Source organism: Dioscorea cayenensis, chromosome 8 (assembly GCF_009730915.1).
Source record: "Dioscorea cayenensis subsp. rotundata cultivar TDr96_F1 chromosome 8, TDr96_F1_v2_PseudoChromosome.rev07_lg8_w22 25.fasta, whole genome shotgun sequence".
Classification (NCBI taxonomy): domain Eukaryota; kingdom Viridiplantae; phylum Streptophyta; class Magnoliopsida; order Dioscoreales; family Dioscoreaceae; genus Dioscorea; species Dioscorea cayenensis.
In genome coordinates, this window is record NC_052478.1 from 20,894,858 (window position 1) to 20,919,376 (window position 24,519).

A 24,519-nucleotide genomic window follows, 5' to 3' on the forward strand; every position below is an offset into this window, starting at 1 on the left:
CTTATTTTTTCTCTTCATTGCTTGAGTTGAGGGGGAAAAGAGCACAAGGAGAAGGGCGCATGGTGGCAGTGGTTGTGGCTTTTGAAAATAATCTCTTGTTTTACATATGATCAGTGGTTTCTCCCCTCTATTCATGTTGAAAGTTTATATCAATGTACGACTTTGCGAGGAAGGTCATATCCTTTAATATAATTCTTAGTAGTAGCAGAGGGTGCGCTATATATATATAATTAATATGTGAGACGATATTCCTCTTCTTCACTCCTCACTCCTCAGCAAGAGTTTGTCTTTACTTATTGGTCCTTGTGGAGTCGTGGGCACCGTTGAAATAAATCAATTGCGCATCACTGAGAATACTATAAACTTTTTGAATAAAAACAGTAAAACAAGTACTCTTGTTCTTTATATTATTATTATTATTATTATTATTATTATTATTATTATTATTATTATTATTACCTTTCCATTACAATGGTGAAGGCCTTACAACACTGATCAAACAGTAGCCTTAATTGCAGAGATATTCCCTGGTAATGACACCAAATTAACACGTCTAATTTGAGAGCTATAACCACTCAAAAGATCATAGTAACGACTCCAAGGCATGATACCCCCATATTTGTCTGAATACATGATGGAAGGGAGCACCTCAGAGATCAGAGTGTCCGGTGATATGTACCCACTTCCAGCGGCTTCTGGTGACGCGGGCAACCCTATGAAGAGTTTAGTAGCCGTTACACTTGATGTCCACTGGTTCCAAGAACTAATCAAGTTAACAGCGTTGCTGAAGTAGTGGCATGGAAGATTGTTATAGAATTGCACCCAGACATAGTCAAAAAGACCAGTGGCGAGTGCAAAAGATACAATATATAGTGAAAGATAGTTGATAAATTCTACTGACACAGCATCCAAAGTTAAAAGTTAAAGACAAAATGCAAAACAAAGGTAACTTTGAAAAGTAAATGTCCAATCCCAGCGTAGATTCATAACTCCACATCCAATCCCAGCATAGTTCCCATGCAACGTACAACGTAGCCAACCATTCAATGTGTAGGCAAGTTCTTTGTAGTTGGCTTAAGGTTCTGAGCAAACCCATCAACACACTTCCCTTGCTCTGAACCTCTCACACCCAAGGCTTCTCTTAAGTATTCGAACTTTTGATTCGCCAAACCTTTCATGAAAACGTCAGCGATCTGCTCATGTGTGTTGCAATATGTGATACTAATTGTTCCTTCTTTAACTACTTTAACTAAGTCTCGTATGAAGTGATACCTTGTATCTACATGCTTAGTTCGGCCATGAATGATAGGATTTTTAGTAATAGAAATGGCCGATTTATTATCACACATGATCACACTTGAGTTCTCTTGCTTCTCATTCAAGTCTTCAAGCAAACGTCTCAGCCATACTGCCTCACAAGCCGCTGAAGTAACTGAGATATATTCAGCCTCAGTGCTAGATAGTGCAGCTGTTTGTTGCTTCTTTGAGCACCATGCTATTGCACCTGAGCCTAGCATGAATACCCAGCCTGTAGTGCTCCATCGGTTATCCGGCGATCCTCCCCAATCGCTGTCAGAGTATTCGATGAGTCTAAGATCAACGTTGCTCTCATATTGAATTCCATATCCCATTGTACCCTTTACATAGCGCAGAATTCTTTTTACAACACCATAGTGATACATAGATGGAGTTTGCATAAACCGTGCGACCATTCCAATGGCATGCATTATATCTGGCCGTGAATGGGTTAAATATAGCAAACTCCCAACCAACATTCGGTACCTATTGGGATTCATCTTTCCTGAGTTATCCTGATGATGCAGCTTTTCATTCAGATTCATTGATGTGGAAATAGGATTGCAAAGCAGCATACCTTCTTTGTTTAGGAGATCTTCAGCATACTTTCGTTGTGAGACAAATAGAGAGTTCTCACCTTGAATCACTTCCAAACCAAGGAAGTATTTCAAATGTCCAAGGTCTAACATTTCAAATACATTTATCATACTTTCTTTGAACTGCGCCAACATCTCTTTGGGGTTTCCCATTTAGATGATATCATCTACATACAAACACAACAAAAGAATATTTGAAACTCCACTGCATTTCTTATAGATTGTAGGCTCATTTATGCTTCATGTGAATCCCATATGTAGGAAATGAGAATCGATTCGGCTATACCAAGCTCTGGGAGCTTGTTTGAGACCGTACAAAGCCTTTCGAAGCTTGAAAACCTTCTCTTCTTGACCTCTGATAATGAATCCCTCAGGTTGACTTACATAGACCTCCTCCACCAATTCTCCATTCAAGAACGCGGTCTTGACATCTAACTGGTGAATCTTCCATCTTCTCTGTGTCCCTATAACAAGTAATAGCCTCACCATCTCCATTCGAGCAACCGGTGAGAAGACTTCTTCATAATCGATCCCCTCTACTTGACTATAACCCTTTGCAATAATTCGTGCCTTCTTCCTTAGTAAGCTTCCATCTAGATTGAACTTTGATTTGAATACCCACTTCAATCCGATGGCCTTCTTTCCCTGTGGTAGGTCCGACAGCGCCCATGTTTCATTCTTGTAAATTGACTGCATCTCCTCTCGCATGGCAGCAACCCAATCCTCGTTCTTGATAGCTTCTTCGAATATGCTCGAGTCTGCAGCCGTTAGTGCAAAAGAACAAGTTGCATATATATCAGTCAAGTTCTTATACCTTACTGGAGAGGCATCTTCATCAACTGACTCCATCGGATGAGTAAGTGAAGAATTAAATTCAAGCCGTTTATCAGATGGATTGTGTGGTGGAGAGATCTCCATTTGATCATTAGTTTCTTCTTCATCCACGTCATCGTCTGGCACGAAATTTGTTGTGATCGACCCAACATCCTTGGACCAATCCCATCTTTTCCTTTCAAAAAACGAAGATTCCTGCTTACTTGGACGCGTCTCGTGACTGAGTCAAACATCTTGAACGCCTTTGAGTTTTCACAATACCCAATAAATACACCCGGCGCTGACTTTACATCAAACTTCCTCCTTTGTTGCTGGTCAATATATGAATATGTTAAGCACCTGAAGACTCGTAAATGCTCAATATTGGGTTTTGACCCAGTTAACACCTCATATGGTGTTTGTTTCTTCAATGCCGTCGTCGGAGAAAGGTTCAGTATATAAATAGCGGTTGCGACCACCTCCGCCCAAAACTCTATCGGAAGATGCGCCTCCTTCAACATCATCCTCGCCATTTCAGTGACTGTCCGGTTCTTCCTTTTGGCGACACCATTTTGCTGAGGAGAGCGAGGAGCCGTGAACTACTGTTGAATCCCCGAGTCTTCACAGAAAAACATGAAGTCTCTGGACATGAATTCGCCACCACGATCAGTGCGAAGCTTCTTCACTGACACTGATAGTTGCTTTTCTACATAAAGCTTGAATAGCTTGAACTGAGATACAGCATCAGACTTTCTCTTGATAAAGTAGACCCAGAGTGCCTGGAGAAATCATCTGTCAATAAGAAAAAATACTGATTACCTCCCAAAGATAGTGTTTGCATTGGGACAACAAGATCAGCGTGAATGAGCTCCAAAGGTGCGACCGCTCTTCTTGCTTGACCGACAGGGAATTCACTTCGGCTTTGCTTCCCTAGAAAACATGATTCACAAGCTTCTATGTTGGTGATGTTTGGCAGTCCAATGACCATCTTAAACTCGGATAGGTTCCTCAAGCTCCTTTGATTTAGGTGTCCAAATCTCTTATGCCAGAGATCAGACATCTTCTCTTCTCCTTGGGCTACGTTAGCTGTCCTGACATCATCAGCATCGAGCGGAAAGAGCCTGTGAGCCGTCATGAGTACATGGGCAACTTTCTCCTTTGAAGTAACATCTCTAATGATGCACTCCCCTTCAGCAAACTCCATAGTGTAGCCGGAGTTCATTAGTTGTCCCACGCCCAGGTTGTGCGCTAAATTAGGCATGAACTGTACATTGGTTAGGCTGTTGGATCTCCCACTGCTTGAGCGAAGAATAACAGACCCAATTCCATCCACTCAAAGAGACTTCCCATCTCCAAGCTTAATGGTCTGATTATGCACCTCCTTTAGTTGCTGAAATAGGCTCCTGTTTCCTGACATATGATTAGAGCAACCAGAGTCTATTAACCACGTACCTCCAGCTCCATGTACATCCTCACTTGTGGCCATGAATAGCAGCTCCTCATCTCCTTCTTTAGCTTCTTTAGAAACATTCGTTTCCTTGCCTTTAAACTGGTATTGCGATTTTATGTGCCCATACTTCTTACAAGCATAGCACTGAACTCCTTTGTTATGCTTGGTGCTTTCAGAGGTGCGAATATGACTTTGATCTGGGCTCCATCTACCTTGCCCTTGATTTGAATTCCAGCCTCGACCTCGTCCTCGTCCTCTGTGATACCCGCGACCACGACCTCTACCTCCACGGCCACCTTGCTCTCGAAATGAAGCACCCTTGACATACAGGGCCTTCTCCTCTGTGTGGTCTTGTTCAACATCAAGTCTACCTTCATGTCCCTTGAGAGATCCACTGAGCTCTTCAATAGTGAGAGAGCGCAGGTCCTTCGACTCAATAATGGACGACACCACATGACTGAACCTTAGAGTTAAACTCCGGAGAATCTTCCCAACAACGGCCGGGTCACCGAGCCCCTCTCCCAGGGCTCAAATATGATTCACTACAGTTAGCACCCTGCTTATGTAGTCTTGCACCTTTTCTCCGTTCTTCATGCGTGTATTCTCGAAGTCTTGATGATGAGAGTGAAGCTGGGCAGCAGCATTCTTGGTGTAACCTTGATATTCACCCTTCAGGATGTCCCACGCCTTCTTTGCATTCCTTGTTTGTGAAATTCAGATGAGAACCTTGGCATCCAGAGCTTGCTGAATTAGACACAAGGCTTTTGCATATCTTTTGATATTTTCTGTTCTCTTGTGTTCATCTTCTTCTTCTTCATTGTATCCATTCTCAACTATTCCCCAAAGGTCACGAGAGAGGAGAATGGTCTCCATCTTCAGGCTCCACAAGTTGTAACCATCTCCATTGAAGGGAAGCACATTGACTTGAGATGATCCAGTCCCATTCGCAGCCATCTCCCTTTGAGCTCAAGACAACGTCTCTGATACCAGTGTTAGGATCGAAAGAGAGAAAGAAGAAGCAAGAAACACTCACAGACACATTACACTCACTAATGTTTTCTGTGAAGCTTAATTGATATATTAAGACTTAACTTAAAGCAACGCAAAAGATATAATATATAGTGAAAGATAGTTGACTAATTCTATTGACACAGCACCCAAACTTAAAAGTTAAAGACAAAATGCAAAACAAAAGGTAACTTTGAAAAGTAAATGTCCAATCCCAGCGTAGATTCATAACTCCACATCCAATCCCAGCATAGTTCCCATGCAACGTACGACGTAGCCAACCATTCAATGTTTAGTCAAGTTCTTTGTAGCTGGCTTAAGGTTCTGAGCAAACCCATCAACAAAATACACCTACACATATATTCAAACAAGATTAACTATCCTTTATATATATATATTATATAGATATATATAGATATATATATATATAGATATACCAATATTAATTTGTTTAGTCAATCCATACATGTGCGTGGCTATTAGGATTTTATTTTCCTGATATTTTACTTATTTGTATTATATATATTAAGGTAATGTTTATAAAGTTTTATTTAACTAAGCATTTAACCAATTTTATTTATTTCTAGAAGTGATAGCGAAGCTGCACCGATGGTGGAGGAGAATCTCCACAAAGAGGAATAGATTGATAATCTTTGATATATGCTCTAGTTGGCAGTAATCATAGATAATTTTTTGGACATTCATCTCCTTGAAGTCCTTTCTCATATCTCACCTTCTCACCTCTTTTGTAAGGTTCTCATAGTTATATATCACAAGCGGTTCTGCATGCACCCATAGTTTTTGTATTTTACCAAGTTTTTGTTAGTAAGTTAAACTTGTATTGTGTTAAGTTTGTGTTTTGTCTTGGGATGTGGTTTCTAAATCTTGTGGTTTGTATTAAGCTTGCTATCTTGAGATGTGTGTGATTTTGATCAAACTGAACATTATAAGCTTTGTATTAAAACAGGGAAGTAGAAGCTCCTTTTCTATCTGCAGACAGTAAGAGAATTTCACCAAAAAGAGTGAACATCACCTTGATTTTTCTCTTTTTTGATAGATCAACAACAAGATGAGTAGGATCTTTGTCAAGATCAGCTCAATTAAGTGGGTACACTCTATACTTATTTTCTCCTTATTTGAATGTGAAGTGGCTCATATTTGTATGAGAAATGTATGCAACTTCATGGATGACATGGAAATCTGAAGATCTGCAGCTTGTATGTGCTTGAATTTAATATTGTGGTATCAGAGCCACCGATTATTGTGTCGATCTACGAATCTAACCTTCGGTTACTGTAGATCCGGGTCAAAATTTCTTCAAATTCAGGCAAAATTTCATGAACTACACCCTTTGTGGTGGTGATAAAAGTCATAGTTCTTGTTGATCTATCAGTTAAAGTAGGAGGATTCAAGTGAATCATGAACAACATGTTCCCATTTCAGTTTCCTAAGCTCACAAAGGAGAACTATGAGAACTGGTGTATCAGAATGAAAGCTTTATTGGGATCACAGGATGTATGGGAGATTGTAGAGAAGGGCTATGATCAACCAGCAAATGAGGAAGGATTGACAGCTGCACAGAAGGGTACTTTTCAGAAGGCAAAGAAAAAGGACCAGCAAGCACTAACTCTCATTTATATGTGTTTGGATGAGGGCATGTTTGAAAAGATTGCTGCAGCAACTAGTGCAAAGAATGCTTGGGAGATCCTAAAAAATTCTTTCAGAGGGAAAGATAAAGTGGTTAAGGTCCATCTACAAACTTTGAGAGGTGAATATGAAGCTCTTAAAATGAAGGAATCAGAAACTATTGAAGAGTATGTCAATGGTGTTCTGGCAGTTGTCAATCAATTGAAGAGATATGGAGAGACTCTACAAAATGTTCAAGTGGTTGAAAAAAATTCTTCACTCTTTGACTTCAAAATTTGATTACATAGTGATAGCTATTGAAGAATCTAAAGATTTAGAGTCAATGACTATAGATCAGCTATTAGGTTCTTTACAAGCCCGAGAAGAGAGATTGAAGAAAAGAGAAGAAGGTGTTGTTCATGCATTGCAAGGAAAGTTAGATGTGAGAGAAAAAGGAGAATCACATCAACAATTTATTGAGAACCGAGGAGGAGGTCGAGGAAGAGCAAGAGGCAGAGGCCAAAGCCAATTTCATGGAAATCGTGGAAGAGGCAGGGTAGGCAGGACATTTTTTAATAATGAAGAGGTGAACTCTGGACAGCAAAATTTCAGAGGAAGAGGCAGAGGTGGCTGGTTTCAAGGTGACCGTGGGCGTGGTAGAAACACCAATGTAAAGTGCTACAATCGTCACAAATTTGGGCACATTACAACAAATTGTTGGTTGAAAGCAAGCAGGGATAACAAAGCAAATTATGTGGAGGTTAAGGAAAGTGAACAATCTTCTTTATTATTAACTTGCAACGGAGAAGAAGGAGGAAATGCCAAGTATTGGTACCTTGACTCAAGAGCCAGTAATCACATGACTGGGAATAAAGACTTATTTTGCAGCCTTGATGAGAGTGTTAAAGGCAGTATCTCTTTTGGTGATAAGACTAAAGTGCCAGTTATGGGAAAAGGTGATATTCTTATCAGATCAAAAAATGGTGATCATCAATTCATCTCTTAAGCTTATTATGTTCCAGCTCTAAAAACAAATATTTTGAGTATTGGGCAGCTATTGGAGAAAGGGTATGAAATAGATATGAACAAAAATGGGCTATGTATGAGAGATGGAAAAAGGAGGGTGATAGCAAAGGTACCATTAGCAAAGAACAATATGTTCAAGCTGAAAATTAACTATGATAGTCCCATGTGCTTGAGGGCTTCTATGGGTGATCTTTCATGGCTTTGGCATCTCAGAATGGGTCATCTAAATTTTGGTGGTTTGGAGCAACTTTCCAAGAAAAAGATGGTGTATGGTTTGCCACACATAAATCATCCAAAGCAAATATGTGAATGTTGCATGTATGGAAAGCAGTCAAGGATGAGTTTTCCAAAGGAGTTGTTCTTTCGAGCCTTAATGCCACTTGAATTAGTGTATGCTGACTTATGTGGGCCACTCCAACCAAGTTCTTTTGGAAAGAACATGTATTTCTTGTTGTTTATTGATGATTATTCTCGTAAAACTTGGGTTTACTTCTTGAAGGAAAAATCTGAAGCACTTGAAGTCTTCAAGAAATTTAAAGCTCAAGTGGAAAATGAAAGTGGTCATAAAATTAAAGTCTTACGAACTGATCGCGGTGGGGAGTTTACATCAAAACAATTCAATCAGTTTTGTGACTATCTTGGTGTTCGGCATTCATTGACTGTGCCAAGATCACCTCAACAAAATGGTGTAGTGGAGAGGAAAAACAGAACAGTACTTAATATGGCTCGCAGTATGTTGAAGAGCAAGCTAATGCCAAAGGAGTTTTGGGCAGAGGCAGTAGCATGCGTAGTCTACATAAATAATAGATGCCCCACACAGAAATTGAAGCAAAAGACACCACATGAAGCTTGGAGTGGCAAGAAACCAAATATTTCTCATTCGAGAGTATTTGGTAGTATTGGCAATGTTCATGTCCCAGACGAGACAAGGAGAAAACTGGATGATAAAAGTGAGAAGTTGGTATTTGTGGGTTATGCCGAGAATTCGAAAGGTTATAAATTTTACAATCCTCAGAATGGCAAGACAAATATTAGTAGAGATGTAAAGTTTGATGAAGAAGGTTCTTGGGAGTGGAATATATCTCAAGATGAAAGCTACAACTTCCTACCTTTATTTGATGAGTCTTTGGTGGTAGATCAAGTTCAAACTGAAGATGTTACTACTACCTCTACATCACAAACTTCTCCTTATGCTACTCAAATAGATCAAGAAGATTTATCCTCTCCAAGCTCCTCTGATAGACCACCTCGTATGCTTAGTGTGGCTGAAATTTATGAAGAAACTGAAGAAGTTAATGATTCTACATTATTTTGCTTATTTTCAGATGTAGAATCAATATCTTTTGAAGATGCTATCAAACATGAAAAATGGAGAATGGCAATGAATGAGGAGATTAAAGCCATTAGAAGGAATGATACTTAAGAGTTAGCAAATCTTCCAAAAGGAAAAAGACCTATAGCAGTAAAGTGGATCTACAAGGCAAAAAAAAATTCTAAAGGAGATTTGGACAAGTATAAAGCTCGTCTTGTAGCAAAAGGTTTCACTTAGAAGGAAGGAATTGATTATGATGGAGTGTTTGCTCCAGTGGCCCGATTAGAGGCTATTCGTTTGATTATTGCATTAACAGCCCAACAAAGATGGAAATTGCATTTGATGGATGTAAAATCAGCCTTTTTGAATGGAGTTTTAGAAGAAGAAGTTTATGTGAATCAACCACAAGGATATATTATTGAAGAACAAGAAGATAAGGTGTTAAGGTTGAAGAAAGCATTGTATGGCCTTAAACAGCCTCCAAGAGTTTGGTATAATTGCATTGATGAATATTTTCAGCAAAATGGCTTTCAAAAGTGTCTCTATGAACATGCCTTATATATGAAGGAGAACAAAAATGGGGATGTCTTATATGTTTGTTTATATGTTGATGATCTGATTTTTACTGGAAGCAATCAGTTGATGTTTGAAGAATTCAAGAAGCAGATGACTGAAAGATTTGAGATGACAGATTTAGGACTCATGTCCTACTACCTTGGCATTGAGGTAAAACAGACTGCATAAGGAATTTTTATTTCTCAGAAGAATTATGCAGAAGCTATATTCAAGGAATTCAATATGGACAGATGTAATTCCATTTCCACACCTATGGAGTGTGGAATTAAACTTTCAAGGTTTGATGATGCTGAAAAGGTAAATCCAACTCTGTTTAGAAGATTGGTTGGAAGATTATGCTTCTTAACTTGTACAAGACCCGATATATTGTATGGAGTTGGTGTTATTAGTCGTTACATGGAATCACCTACAGTGAATCACATGAAAGCAGCCAAAAGAATTCTTCATTATATCAATGGGACACTGAATTATGGCCTATTTTACACTGCTGGAAATGATTTCAGTTTGTATGGATTCAGCGACAGTGATTGGGGCGGTGATGTTGATGATCGGAAAAGTACAAGTGGCTTTGTGTTTTTCATGGGTCATACTGCATTTGCTTGGAGTTCAAAAAAGCAACCAATTGTTACTCTCTCAACATGTGAAGCTGAATATGTTGCAGCAGCTTCCTGTGTTTATCATGCAAGTTGGTTTAGAAATTTGTTAGGTAATCTGAAACTTGAGCAAAATGCAGCAACTGAAGTTTATGTGGATAATAAATCAGCCATTGCTCTTGGGAAAAATCCTATTTTCCAGGAGAGAAGAAAGCACATAGATACTAAATATCATTTTATTAGAGAATGCATTGGAAGAAAGGAAATTCAGCTGAAATATGTGCAATCAAGAGATCAAGTGGCTGACATATTTACTAAAGCCTTGAAGTTTGAGGATTTCTGCAAATTCAGAGTAGCACTTGGAGTTGTGAAAGGCTAGTCTACAAGTTTAAGGAGGGGTGTTAGTAAGTTAAACTTGTATTGTGTTAAGTTTGTGTTTTGTCTTGGGATGTGGTTTCTAAAGCTTGTGGTTTGTATTAAGCTTGCTATCTTGAGATGTGTGTGATTTTGATCAAACTAAACATTATAAGCTTTGTATTAAAACAGGGAAGTAGAAGCTCCTTTTCTATCTGCAGACAGTAAGAGAGTTTCACCAAAAAGAGTGAACATCACCTTGATTTTTCTCTTTTTTGACAGATCAACAACAAGAGGAGTGGGATCTTTGTCAAGATCAGCTCAATTAAGTGTTGAAGATGTGATTGAAGATGGGCAGACAGGTGAAATCATGGTGAAGAATGGTATGATTGCATGGTGTGGTGGAGTGTCGGAAGAGGAGGACGGTGGTGTACAAGCATGGGCTCGCACCAAACTTAGAATAGCATAGTCTGAGAAGCTGGTAGTGTTTTGACTAGTAAAAGTAGGTTTAATGTATTAGTTAATATAGTTTGACTAGTCTTATGGTTAATGTTTTGTTATATGAGACACAATCTCTCAATGTTTGTGTCTGATCAATGGTAATGAAGTCTAAGTTTGTGTGTAACCAATGGGGTAGTAGTGGGTGGCACTGACCAATGAGTGCTTGAGTTGTTGTCTGGTTCTTTGTGTAACTTTTTGATATATAATGCTAGCAAGTGGGAGAAGGTAATTGGTTGGTCAAGCTTTCAACTTTGTTTTCTCCTCTATTTTGACATATTGACCAGGAAAACCCCTGAACAAGAAAATCTAGTCTTTTCTACAAGCACTAGAGAGACTTCAAAGCATTTCGTCGAACACCGTGGTTCTCTCCAGATTTCGGCAGGCCAAAGTTTCAACAATCTGGTATCAGAGCTTGATGGCGACGAGCAGCACTCCAGCAGCACTAGGTTCTCCGGTGACCCTTTCTCAGCCGTCGATACCAGTGTTCACGGGACCGGAATACGGTAGGTGGAGTCTTCGGATGAAGACAGTCTTTAGATCCCTGGAATTGTGGGATCTCATGGAGAAGGGTGCAGTTGAGTCGAAAGACGAGGCTGTAGAAAGGGAGAACAAGAAGCGGGATGCAAGGGCTGTCAGCATTATTCAACAAGCTATGGATGGACCGAATCTGGATAGAATTTCAGAAGCAAAATCGGCGCATGATGCTTGGGATACGCTGAGGAAGCAGTGTCAAGGAACCTCCAAGGTGAAGGCGATGATGATTCAAGCTCTTCGCCAGGATTTCAAAACTCTTCAGATGAGAGATGAGGAGGATGTTCAGGAATACATCACTCGGGTGGTCACCATCACGAACCAGATCAAGGCACTCGACTACAAACTCAAAGAACCCGAGGTTGTCTCTAAAGTCCTTCGAAGTCTAGCTCCAAAGTTTGACTGGGTTGCAGTGGCAGTAGAAGAGTCGAAGGAGATTGCAACGATCTCCCTTGATGATCTCTGCGGCACGCTACAGGCTCATGAGGTGAAAGTAAACCGTGCGGCTGGGAAGATAGGTGAGAAGGCTCTCTTAGTGAAGTCTGAAGCTTCTAACTCATCTCATAACAGAGGAGGAAGTTTAGTAAATTCTTGGGGAGATGGAAGGGGCCGCGGGAGATCTTTCATCCGTGGAAGAGGTCGATCTCGGGGTGGCTGAGGAAGGGGGTTTGAAAACAAAAGTCATATACAGTGTTTTCATTGTAAGAAATTTGGTCATATGAAAGCTGAGTGCAGGTTGAGGGAGAAGCAGCCAGAGAAAGGAGTTGGTCTGGTAGCTGAAGAAGATAACACTGGGAATTTGTTCGTGGCGAGCAATTCAAATGAAGTACAAGTTAACTCAGTCTGGTTGGTTGATTCGGGGTGTTCGAATCACATGACAGGAGACAGACAGTTATTCAGTGACCTTGATGAGTCCTTGAAGATCTCTGTAAGACTTGGGGACAACAAGGAAATGAAAGTTCATGGTGTAGGCACTGTGACAATCAACACCCAATCAGGAGCGCAGAAGAAGCTTCATGGAGTTCAGTACGTGCCAGGACTTGCACATAATCTCCTAAGCGTAGGGCAGATGCTAACCAAAGGTTACTCGGTGGTGTTTGAGAATAATCAATGCATCATTAGTAATAATCAAGAGAAGGAACATGCTATATCTATCACAAGGTCCAGGAATAACATGTCAATGATTGTAAGGAGTTACACACCAGAGGAGCTGTGGCACCTGCGGTTTGGCCATCTGAATTACAAGAGTTTAATATCTCTCACTCACAGAAGGATGGTGAATGGGATGCCTGAACTCAAGGAGAAGACATAGTGTGAGGAATGTGTGTTGGCAAAACAAGCAAGGAATGCATTTCCCAGTGGTGTGTCTCAAAGAGCAAACTCGTGTCTTCAGCTTATTCATATGGACCTGTGTGGCCCTATGAGTGAGGATTCACTAGGAGGAAACATGTATTTTTACTTACTTGTTGATGATTATACCAGGTGGTGTTGGGTATTTTTCATCAAGAACAAGTCAGAGGCTTTTGAGAGATTCAAAAACTTCCATGCACTCGTGGAGAGGCAAACTGGCTTAAAACTCAAGGTTGTGAGGAGTGATCGTGGTGGAGAATTCTCCTCACATGAGTTTCAAGGCTATTGTGACAACCTGGGAATAAAGAGGGAATTCACGGCTCCTTATTCACCTCAACAAAATGGAGTGGTGGAGAGGAAGAATAGGACGGTTGTGGAGATGGCCAGAGGTCTGCTCAAGAGTGGAGGTTTGCCTATCAAATTCTGGGCAGAGGCTGTATCCACTGCGGTGCACCTTATTAATCGATCTCCAACGCAAGCTCTACACAACATGACTTCCTATGAAGCTTGGCATGGAGCTAAACCAAATGTAAGTTATCTCAAAGTATTTGGTTCAGTTGCATTTGCTTTAATTCCATCACATAAGCACCAGAAGCTCGGTGACAAGTCTGAGAGGTGTGTCTTTTTTGGGTACTGCCCAGAGACCAAAGCATATAAGCTATACAACCCCATCACTCGCAAGGCTATAGTGAGTAGGGATGTGTATTTCATGAGGGGTCTCGGTGGAATTGGGATGCATACACTCAAGATAATCCTGAGATCACAATTGAAGAACTAACATAAGGCTTGGGTGAAGCACCAAATGAAAATTCAAGGAGTGTTACTAGTGAGGCAGCAAGAGGATGTGATGTAAATTCAAGTGAAAATAGCTCAGGTCAGAGACAGGGTGATCAAGTAACTGAGGGGGATGAATCACCAATAAGGAAGACCCGATCAATGCAAGATATTTACAACAGCTGTACCTTTGCTTTATGTGCTGGTGATCCAACATAATTTGAAGATGCAGTGAAGCACAAGAAGTGGCAGGATGCAATGAATGAAGAGGTGTTCTCAATTGAGAAAAACGACACTTGGGAATTATGCAAGTTGCCACCGGGGAAGCATGCAGTGGGACTAAAGTGGATATACAAGTCCAAGGTTAATGCTCAAGGTCAAATTGTGAAGCTAAAGGCCAGACTAGTTGCTAAAGGATACTCACAGCAGTTCGGGGTAGACTATGATGAGGTTTTCTCACCAGTTGCACGATTGGAGACGGTGAGGTTACTACTAGCACTGGCAGCACATGCAGGGTGGCCAGTTTTTCACTTCAATGTTAAATCCGCCTTCCTGAATGGAGAAATTCAAGAGGAGATGTATGTTGTACAACCTGAGGGGTATGTGATCAAAGGAAGTGAAGATCATGTCTACAGGTTGAAGAAAGCTCTCTATGGATTGAAGCAGGCCCAGCGCGCATGGTATAGTAGAATAGACCAGCATTTCAGGGATCATGGTTTCATTAGGAGTGAGTATGAGCCTACACTCTATAGAAAGGAGATTTCGTGTGATGAGAGTCTCCTGCTGAGCTTGTATGTAGATGATATTATATATACAAGTTCATCAAGAGGTCTCATTGATCAGTTCAAGGCTGAAATGAAGAAGACATTTGAAATGTCAGATTTAGGAGAGTTGAACTACTTTCTCGGGCTTGAAGTCAATCAAGAACCAGATGGAATTTTTATTAAACAGAAGAATTATATTGAGAACATGTTACTGCAGCTCAATATGAAGAATTGCAAATCAATTACAACTCCAATGGGAGTGGCAGCGAGATCACAAGGAGACTCAGATACTGAGTATGCTGACCCAAGGAAGTATAGAAGACTTATTGGAAAACTCTTATATCTCTCACACACTCGACCTGACATCTGCTACTCGGTGAGCTACTTATCAAGATACATGAATTGTCCAAGCGATGATCACTTCTCAGCAGCGAAGCGAGTTGTGAGGTACCTTGCTGGAACAAAGACTCTTGGGCTTTGGTACTCTCGGGGTGATGAGGGGGAGCTGGAAGCTTACTCGGACAGTGATTGGGGAGGGTCTCTGTCAGATCGAAAGAGCACATCTGGTATGTTGCTTCGTTTAGGCCAAAGCACAGTGTCATGGAGCTCGAAGAAGCAGGAAATTGTTGCGCTATCCACAACAGAGGCCGAATACATCGCAGTAACATCAACTGCATGCCAAGTAGTTTGGTTTAGGAGAATTCTTCATGAATGTGGGCATATAATCAACAAAGCTACTCGACATTGGTGTGATAATCAATCAGCAATCGCAGTGGCGAAGAATCCAGGGCACCATGGGAGGACCAAGCACATTGACGTGCGGTATCACTTCATTCGAGGCCTGGTTTCGGATAATGTTGTCTCACTCCATCACTGCTCCACCAACGAGCAGCTGGCAGACCTGTTCACCAAGACACTTCCATCTGAGAAACACATGGTGATGAGAAACTTGATTGGGATGCGCATGCTTCAATCAAGGGAGGGTGTTGAAGATGTGATTGAAGATGGGCAGACAGATGAAAGCATGGTGAAGAATGGTCTGATTGCATGGTGTGGTGGAGTGTCGGAAGTGGAGGACGGTGGTGTACAAGCATGGGCTCGCACCAAACATAGAATAGCATAGTCTGAGAAGCTGGTAGTGTTTTGACTAGTAAAAGTGGGTTTAATGTATTAGTTAATATAGTTTGACTAGTCTTATGGTTAATGTTTTGTTATATGAGACACAATCTCTCAATGTTTGTGTCTGATCAATGGTAATGAAGTCTAAGTTTGTGTGTAACCAATGGGGTAGTAGTGGGTGGCACTGACCAATGAGTGCTTGAGTTGTTGTCTGGTTCTCTGTGTAACTTTTTGATATATAATGCTAGCAAGTGGGAGAAGGTAATTGGTTGGTCAAGCTTTCAACTTTGTTTTCTCCTCTATTTTGACATATTGACCAGGAAAACCCCTGAACAAGAAAATCTAGTCTTTTCTACAAGCACTAGAGAGACTTCAGAGCATTTCGTCGAACACCTTGGTTCTCTCCAGATTCCGGCAGGCCAAAGTTTCAACATTAAGTGGGTACACTCTATACTTATTTTCTCCTTGTTTGAATGTGAAGTGGTTCATATTTGTATGAGAAGTGTATGCAACTTCATGGATGGCGTGGAAATCTAAAGATCTGCAGCTTGTATGTGCTTGAATTTAACAGTTTTTCTTTGATCTGCAATTTCTTTCTTTCCCTCCATGTACGTGTGTTGCAGTAGGTGCACTGTATCTTTAACCGGTTTATTTTCTTGTTTAATATATTTTGGTTGTTAATCTTCTTTTTTTTAAAAAAAAATCATGTGATACTATTATAATATCATTCAACATTTTAGTATATTAAATAAATTATTATTTTTAAGGATTACCTTTTGTCCTTGTTGACTATAATCGAAGAGCATCTGAGCAAGCTCATCCCAGTGTTGAGTAGTTCCACCCTCGATATCAAAATCAATATCGTCTAAAACAGCATCTCCGAGTGGCCGAGAAGACGATGACCCTCCGAGGAAGTTGTTCCAAAGGTAGTCAGCCACCTGCTGAGCATCTTGAGTGGATACAAGTGTGTAGCTGCCGGAGGCTCCACCCAAAGAGAGAAACACCTTGATACCTTGGCTTTGGCAAGGCTTAATATCATTGCCAATGCTAACACAACCACTAGAGGTAGGATCACAGTGCCCTGCAAGGTTGATGCCCGGAGTCTGGAAGTTGCCGAACTGGTAAAGGAAAGCGAGAACCACGAGCATGCCTCTGCCAGAGAGCCTTCAAAGCCGTTTTGGCCCCAGTAGACAACGATGCTGCCGATGCCGGCGTAGGAGGTGATGCATAGTGCAGCTAAAGTGACGAGGAGGAGAGTTTGGGTTTTTTTGGTTGCTATTAGGAATTTAGGGTATGTGATATATGAAGATGAAGGAGAGGCCTTGGGTTTATATAGAGATGAATGAGAACGGGTGTCTTACGTACGTTGTAGTAAAAGGCTGCATGTAAAAATAAAATAAGTAGTTTTTTTTTCTTACTTTATTCTTTTTTAGGAAATAGAAAATTGGTTGTATTGTAGGGTAGGTCATGAATTTAGAAATTTATTTATTCATTTTTAAATTTGTTTTTGAAAGATGTGTACTTTTGCAAATGAAAGTTTTTTTTTTTTTTAATGTATGATGAGATTGTGTCGGGGGCCAATAATTTCATGAAAAAAGCACGTGTTTTGTTTTAGTTTATATTTAACTTTGTGTGTCCTTATTTAGTAAATAATTGCTAAATATAAATATTTTATGAAAAGATATATATTTTTATGACAATTTGATTTTTGCAAAACTATTAAAGATCATGCCTTTATTGACATGTTTTTTTATTTGATTTTTGAAAAATTTAATTTTTGAGAATGACAACAATTTGTAAGATGTTGTGGTGATGTGAGGCTATTGATTTCAAGAAGATGCGAAGAAATTAAATGGGTGTTTTTCTTTTCTTTTATTTATTGTTGTTATGCCTCTATTATACAAACAAATGAATAATTACCAACACAAAAATTATATGAAAAATATATTTAATTTTATTAAAATCAAAAGACAGTTTATTTTTCATAAAATTATTTAATTGTAAATAAATAATGACGTTTTGGGGGCATTTAAGAAATTAAATATGATTTTCATACCCTTCCCTTCATTGTCCATGTTATTAGAGAAGTATTTATTGGTTTTGTGTTCAGCTATTCGTTTGTAAGATTATAAATGAATTTTAATTTATAATTTAGGGCAAGAGAGTAGTTTTCTAATTTTTATAATACAAGTTTGCCCTTTTCTAAGTCTTCTTTAAGTTTTCTTTTAAAATAATATTAAAAGAATAAAATAAACTTACTAATAAATTTAATTAAGTTTAAATGATGGTCTATTTAATTTCAAAGCCAAGTGAAAATATATATTTGATATCCAAAAAAATTGATGCAAAGATTGATTATTAAAAGTTCATGCGATTAAATAAAAGGTGGTATATGTGAATCATGGGTCAAATTTTCAACTTATAAGATTATGAGTTTGTCAAAAAGTTCATAACCCAGTTGTATTAGTTTCATTGTAAAAAACATTGGTATGAGACATTCAAAAAATTTTGAGTTCAAGTTCTGTTAGACACAGTAGTGATAATAGGTTCATGATTGTAGGTGCGGCTTTAGAACCTAAACCTCATGTCATCGGTAATAGCACATAGACTGGATGTTCAATTTTTCACCAGTATGTATGTCTCTAATGGTGCTTGTTCCATTAAAAAAAACTTTGAATTTCATGAATTAACTTTGTGTGCAGATTCATTTGAAAAAAAAAAAAAAAATTATACTCCAATTTAATATATTTATAAATAATTAAGTGAATGGATTGTCAAAACAAAAGGTTGGAATTATTGAAGTAAATAAAATATATAAAATAGGTGTTTTCTTTGTTATTTTTCAAATAGTGAAATTTACAATAGTGAAAAATTGTAATTCAAAAATCTACAACTATTATGACAGTCAAATATGCAATTGTACGATTTATAATGGTCAAACCTGCAATAATCAGAAATTATGATGGTTAAATCTGCAATAGTAAAAAATCACAACGGTTAAATCTGCAACTATAATTAATTATGATAGTCAAATATGTAATTATCAGTAATATAACGGTCAACTCTGCAACCGCCAGAAATTATGATGGTTAAATTTGCAATGATAAAAAATTACAACCGCCAAATCTGCGACTATCAGTAATTATGATGTTCAAACCTACATTCGTTAGAAATTGTGATGGTCAATTATGTAACGGTAAAAAATTACAACTGTCAAATCTGTAATTGTCAGTAATTATGATGGTCAGTTATAAGAACTTATCTGTAAATATTATATTAAAAAATTGATTATAAAATAAATAAAAAAAGTTAAAAAGTGTTTGCAAGTACCATCCAAAGATTCCAAACATGAGTTTACCTTACTTTAATGAGTTAATTTAGAAAAGAACAATGCATTAGTACTATTTGTGTATTTTGGTAATTATAAATGAAACAGCACATTTTAGTATTTATTTTACTATTTGTGTATTTTGTGTATTTTGGTAATTATAATGAAACAGCACATTTTAGTATTTATTTTACTATTTGTGTATTTTGGTAATTATAAATGAAATGGCACATTTTAGTATTTATTTTTTAAAAAATAATATTAAAAAAAAGCCTCACATGTTTATGTGATCTATCCCTAATTAGATTAAAACGGTTTTTTGTAACTCTAATTCGATTAGATCGATTCTAATGGGTAAACATCTTAAATACAAACTATCATCCACCTATGAGTTATTATTATCTACCTATGAGTTATTATTACTATTATATAATAGAGGCTTTATGAAATTTTCAACATTTTTTCCTTAATATATAAATTATATAACTTTATTAAACAAATAAATGATGGAGATTTTTTTCCTTTAGCGTCTCACCGTCAGAGAGGTAGAGCCATGCATACCTCTTGTCTGCGTGCGGTTTGTGAGGCAAATATATATCTGGGTGCGGGAACCATCCATAGTTCGTGCTCACAACTCTTAACACCCACCTTTTGTCCGAAGAAATTGATTCTCGTTAACTATGAAGTGATCTCATGACGATCTCATAACCAATTGATCCTAAAACTCTTGGAAAAAAATAATGGAGTTAGAAGAGCAAGGGATTGAAGGGAATGGAGAGCATGGCGTTTTTAAAATTACGTATAAAATATGATATTGATTTTTTTATAGTTTGGATGAAGATTTTTACTGAAAAGTTTATGAAATGATATAATAACTTAATGAAAAATTAATTTTGAAATAAATATTCACATAAATAAAAAAAAAATGGCTAATTATTTATTTATTTAAAAAATAATTGGAGAAAGGAAAATAAATCAATCTGTCAATCAATGATGACTTGATTGGATATGATAAACTGTGGCAAGATGTGCCTTTTGAGCCTAACTGAAAATGATATGTGTTTTGGTGTTCACATGAAACATTTTATCTATTTATTTATTTATTTACTCATCTTCATCTCCTTCATATTTACAAAAAAATATTATTATTATTATTATTATTAAACGCAATCAAAAAGTAATTTAATGATTTTCTTAATTTCATTTCACCTTTTTTTATATTTTTTATTAATATACTTTTTTATATTATTCACCTTAAAAAACTAAGAAATTATATATATTTCTCATACATTAGTTTCTCACTTATATCAATATTTATTTTCTAATTTATTTACAATTAACTATTAAATCATCTATTTCTCTAATTAAAAATCCCCTCAAAATAAGAGTTTATAATATATAATTTAAATTTTATCTTGCGAATATCTATTTTCTGATTAATTTTACCGTTTAATTATTAAATCATCTATTTCTCTAATTAAAAATCCCCTCAAAATAAGAGTTTATAAAAATTTTAATTTTATCTTTTCTAATAAAAATATTTAGAAAAACATAAAATATAAACATAATAATTTAAAGCTGGTGACAACTACCAACTTGTGCTGTCATTGTCTCTGGAAGGACCCATTCGTATTAATTAATTTTTATTTATTTTTTATGAAAATTGTCAAAAACAGCCTCTAAGTTTGCAATATATACAAATTGTCCCTCTAAATTTGATTATCTATAAAAAACCCCTGCTTTTGAATACAATGAATTTGAAACCCCCCAAGCATGTAATGGAGTTAGTTTTGAATTTTTTGGACAAAATTATCCCTTGCATGGGAAGTTGTGGCAAATGAGACATGTTTTGACCATAACGCCCTTTGCTGCAATAATTTTTCCTCTTCAAGAGGAAGCAGTTTTTTTTCTTAGTTAATCCTCAGAGAACACCATTATTGGCGCTAGTTTCCTTTTTATTTCTTCATCTCTTCAGCTTTTTCTTTTTAAAGTTGTCGTTGCCTGTAGGATTGGACCACTGCCTCGAAGGAGAACTCCTGCTCAACTCTTCGGCATTTCATTAGTTTGCGCTCCAAGGTATTGAGGCGAGGTGGACGTCGTTGATGTTGTGCAGTTTCCTTTTGTTTTGATATTCTATGGGTTTCTTTCTGGTTTGATTTATAAAGTATTCTTTGTAAGATCTACGATTGTGTCCGCACTCATGGTAGTGAAGTGAGTTTTTTAAATGGTTAGCGCTAACAAAACGTTGTCCGACATGCAATGACAAAACTTCAAAATGATCTAATGAGGAAGGAAGGCCTACTAAACCGTCAGAATGGCCCTGATCGAGGTGGAACCGATACACTCGTAGAATCCGAATACCTACTAAAATCATTTCTGTTTAAACAGAAATTGGATAAATTTAAACAGAGACATAACATGATAAATTTAAACAAAAACATTTCTGTTTAAGAAAAAACTGTATAATTTTAAACAGAAATAGGGACATAACAAAGATAGCTGAGAAAAAACATAAGTTTTAAGCGGAAACTTGGATAATTAATCAATAATTAACTTGTATAACTATGTTTCTGTTTAAATATCATCGTCTCATTTTAAATTTGCATTTATTTATGGAAACAATTTTCATAAATAACGAGCAAAATGTACAATAATATGGGATAGTTTGTGGCAAACATATGTAACGAATATAAGTTGTCCTCTATGCTTAGTTGGCGACAATTTCTTTGCAAGATCTACGATTGTGTCCGCACTCGTGGTAGTGAAGTGAGTTTTTTAAATGGTTAGCACCTATAAAACGTTGTCCGACATGCAATGACAAAACTTAAAATTGATCTAACAAGTAAGGAAGGCCTACTAAACCGTCATGATGGCCCTGAGGTGAAACGGATACGCTTGTAGAATCCGAATACCTACTAAAATCATTTCTATTTAAACAGAAACTGGATAAATTTAAACAGAGACATAACATTTTAAACAGAAACTTGATAAATTTAAACGGAAATATTTCTGTTTAAACAAAAAATTGTATAATTTTAAACGAAAACAGGGACATAATAAGTATAGCTGAGAAAAAACATAAGTTTTAAGCGGAAACTGGGATGATTAATCAATAATTAACTTGAACAACTATGTTTCTGTTTAAATATCATCGTTTCATTTTAAATTTGCGTTTATTTATGGAAATAATTTTCATAAATAAAGAGCAAAATGTACAATAATATGCAATAGTTTGTGGCAAACATATGTAACGAATATAAGTTGTATTCTATGCTTAGTTGGCGACAGTTTTTTTGCAAGATCTACGATTGTGTCAGCACTCGTGATAATGAAGTGAGTTTTTTAAATGGTTAGCACCTACAAAATGTTGTCCGACATGCAATGACAAAACTTTAAATTGATCTAACGACTAAGGAAGGCATACTAAACCGTCAGGATGGCCCTGAGGTGGAACCGATACACTCGTAGAATCCGAATACCTATTAAAATTATTTCTGTTTAAACAGAAACTGGATAAATTTAAACAGAGGTATAACATTTTAAACGGAAACATTTCTGTTTAAACAAAAAACTGTATAATTTTAAATGGAAACATGGATATGACAAGGATAGCTGAAAAAAAACATAAGTTTTTAGCGGAAACTGGGATAATTAATCAATAATTAACTTGTACAACTATGTTTCTGTTTAAATATCATTGTTTCATTTTACATTTGCGTTTATTTATGAAAATGATTTTCATAAATACCGAGCAAAATGTACAGTAATATGCGATAGTTTGTGGCAAACATATGTAACGAATATAAGTTGTTCTTTATGCTTCGTTGGCGACAGTTTCTTTGCAAGATCTATGATTGTGTCAGCACTCGTGGTAGTGAAGTGAGTTTTTAAATGGTTAGCGCCTACAAAACGTTGTCCGACATGCAATGACAAAACTTTAAATTAATCAACGAGTAAGAAAGGCCTACTAAACCGTCAGAATGACCCTGAGGTGGAACCGATACACTCGTAGAATCCGAATACCTACTAAAATCATTTATGTTTAAATGGAAACTGGATAAATTTAAACAGAGACATAATATTTTAAACAGAAATTTGATAAATTTAAACGGAAACATTTCTGTTTAAACAAAAAACTGTATAATTTTAAACGAAAACAGGGACATGATAAGGATAGCTGAGAATAAACATAAGTTTTAAGCGGAAACTGGGATAATTAATCGATAATTAACTTGTACAACTATGTTTATATTTAAATATCATCGTTTTATTTTAAATTTGGGTTTATTTATGAAAATAATTTTCATAAATAACGAGCAAAATGTACAATAATATGCGATAGTTTGTGGCAAACATATGTAACGAATATAAGTTGCCCTCTATACTTAGTTGGCGACAGTTTCTTTGCAAGATCTATGATTGTGTCTGCACTCGTGGTAGTGAAGTGAGTTTTTTAAATGGTTAGCGCCTACAGAACGTTGTTCGACATGCAATAACAAAACTTCAAATTGATCTAATGAGTAAGGAAGGCCTACTAAACCGTCAGGATGACCCTAAGGAGTTTCACACTTGGCAGGCCCACTACAAGTTTATGCTAACTTAAATACTGTAATCCTCGGAAATTTAAATGCCCATATCTTCTATGACATAGTAAAGAAACATCTTCTCCACATGTAGCAACATTCACTTGATCAGAACCTGAAACTCCTTAGGATATAGATTATTGCCATTTTTTCGTATCACCAATAACTAATCACCTGTCATTGCATTTACAATTTGGTAATCATCCTCGCCAAATACAATATCATAACCACTTGATGTCAACTTCCCAATGCTCAACAAATTATGAGCTAACCTTGGCACATATTTTAAATCATGAATTAATTTCAGAACTCCTCCATGCATTTTGATCATCACTGAACCTTTCCCTTTCACTTCTACCTCGTTATCATCTCTAAATTTAACTTTATGATTTACTGACTCGTTCAATGTGTAAAATAGATTTTTCTCACATGTCATGTGACTGGAGCTACCACTATACAACCAGATGGAAGAAACTTCAACTTCTTCTCCCCCATGCACTATAAATAAACTGCCATATTCACTAAAATTTGGTTCACTCTGAGAGCCAGAGCTTGAACCTCTCTCATAGTTTTTATTTTGTGACCAACAATGAGACTGTGTATGGCCAAATCTTTTACAATTATAACACTGACCATTCTGCAAGCCTCCTTTATTATATCTCTAAACACCAAACTGTTTTTGACCTCTCATAGATCTACCAAACTGCCTTTGACCCTCCTCTTCCTTCATGCCATGAATTAACCTCATCAGTATACTCACTACAAGAAAAACATGTTTTTGCGACAAATGTTTTTGCGACGGCTTACAATTGCGTCACAAAACAAGGTTTTTGCGACGCTTAAAAATCTTCGTCGTAAATAATTAATTTTTTTCAACTAACTTAAATATCCCTCGTAACAACTATAAACTTTTTCGCCC

General features: G+C 37.1%; 1 protein-coding gene across 1 annotated transcript; it reads right to left on the reverse strand.

Annotated features, from left to right (window-relative positions):
* Nucleotides 1-495: 495 nt before the first annotated feature.
* LOC120267380 (hevamine-A-like) lies at nucleotides 496-24,036 on the reverse strand. The gene is given in 5 exon segments (XM_039275018.1): nucleotides 496-866; nucleotides 13,444-13,486; nucleotides 16,463-16,833; nucleotides 16,836-16,964; nucleotides 23,775-24,036. Coding segments are annotated over 5 exon segments (1,176 nt in total).
* Nucleotides 24,037-24,519: the final 483 nt, after the last annotated feature.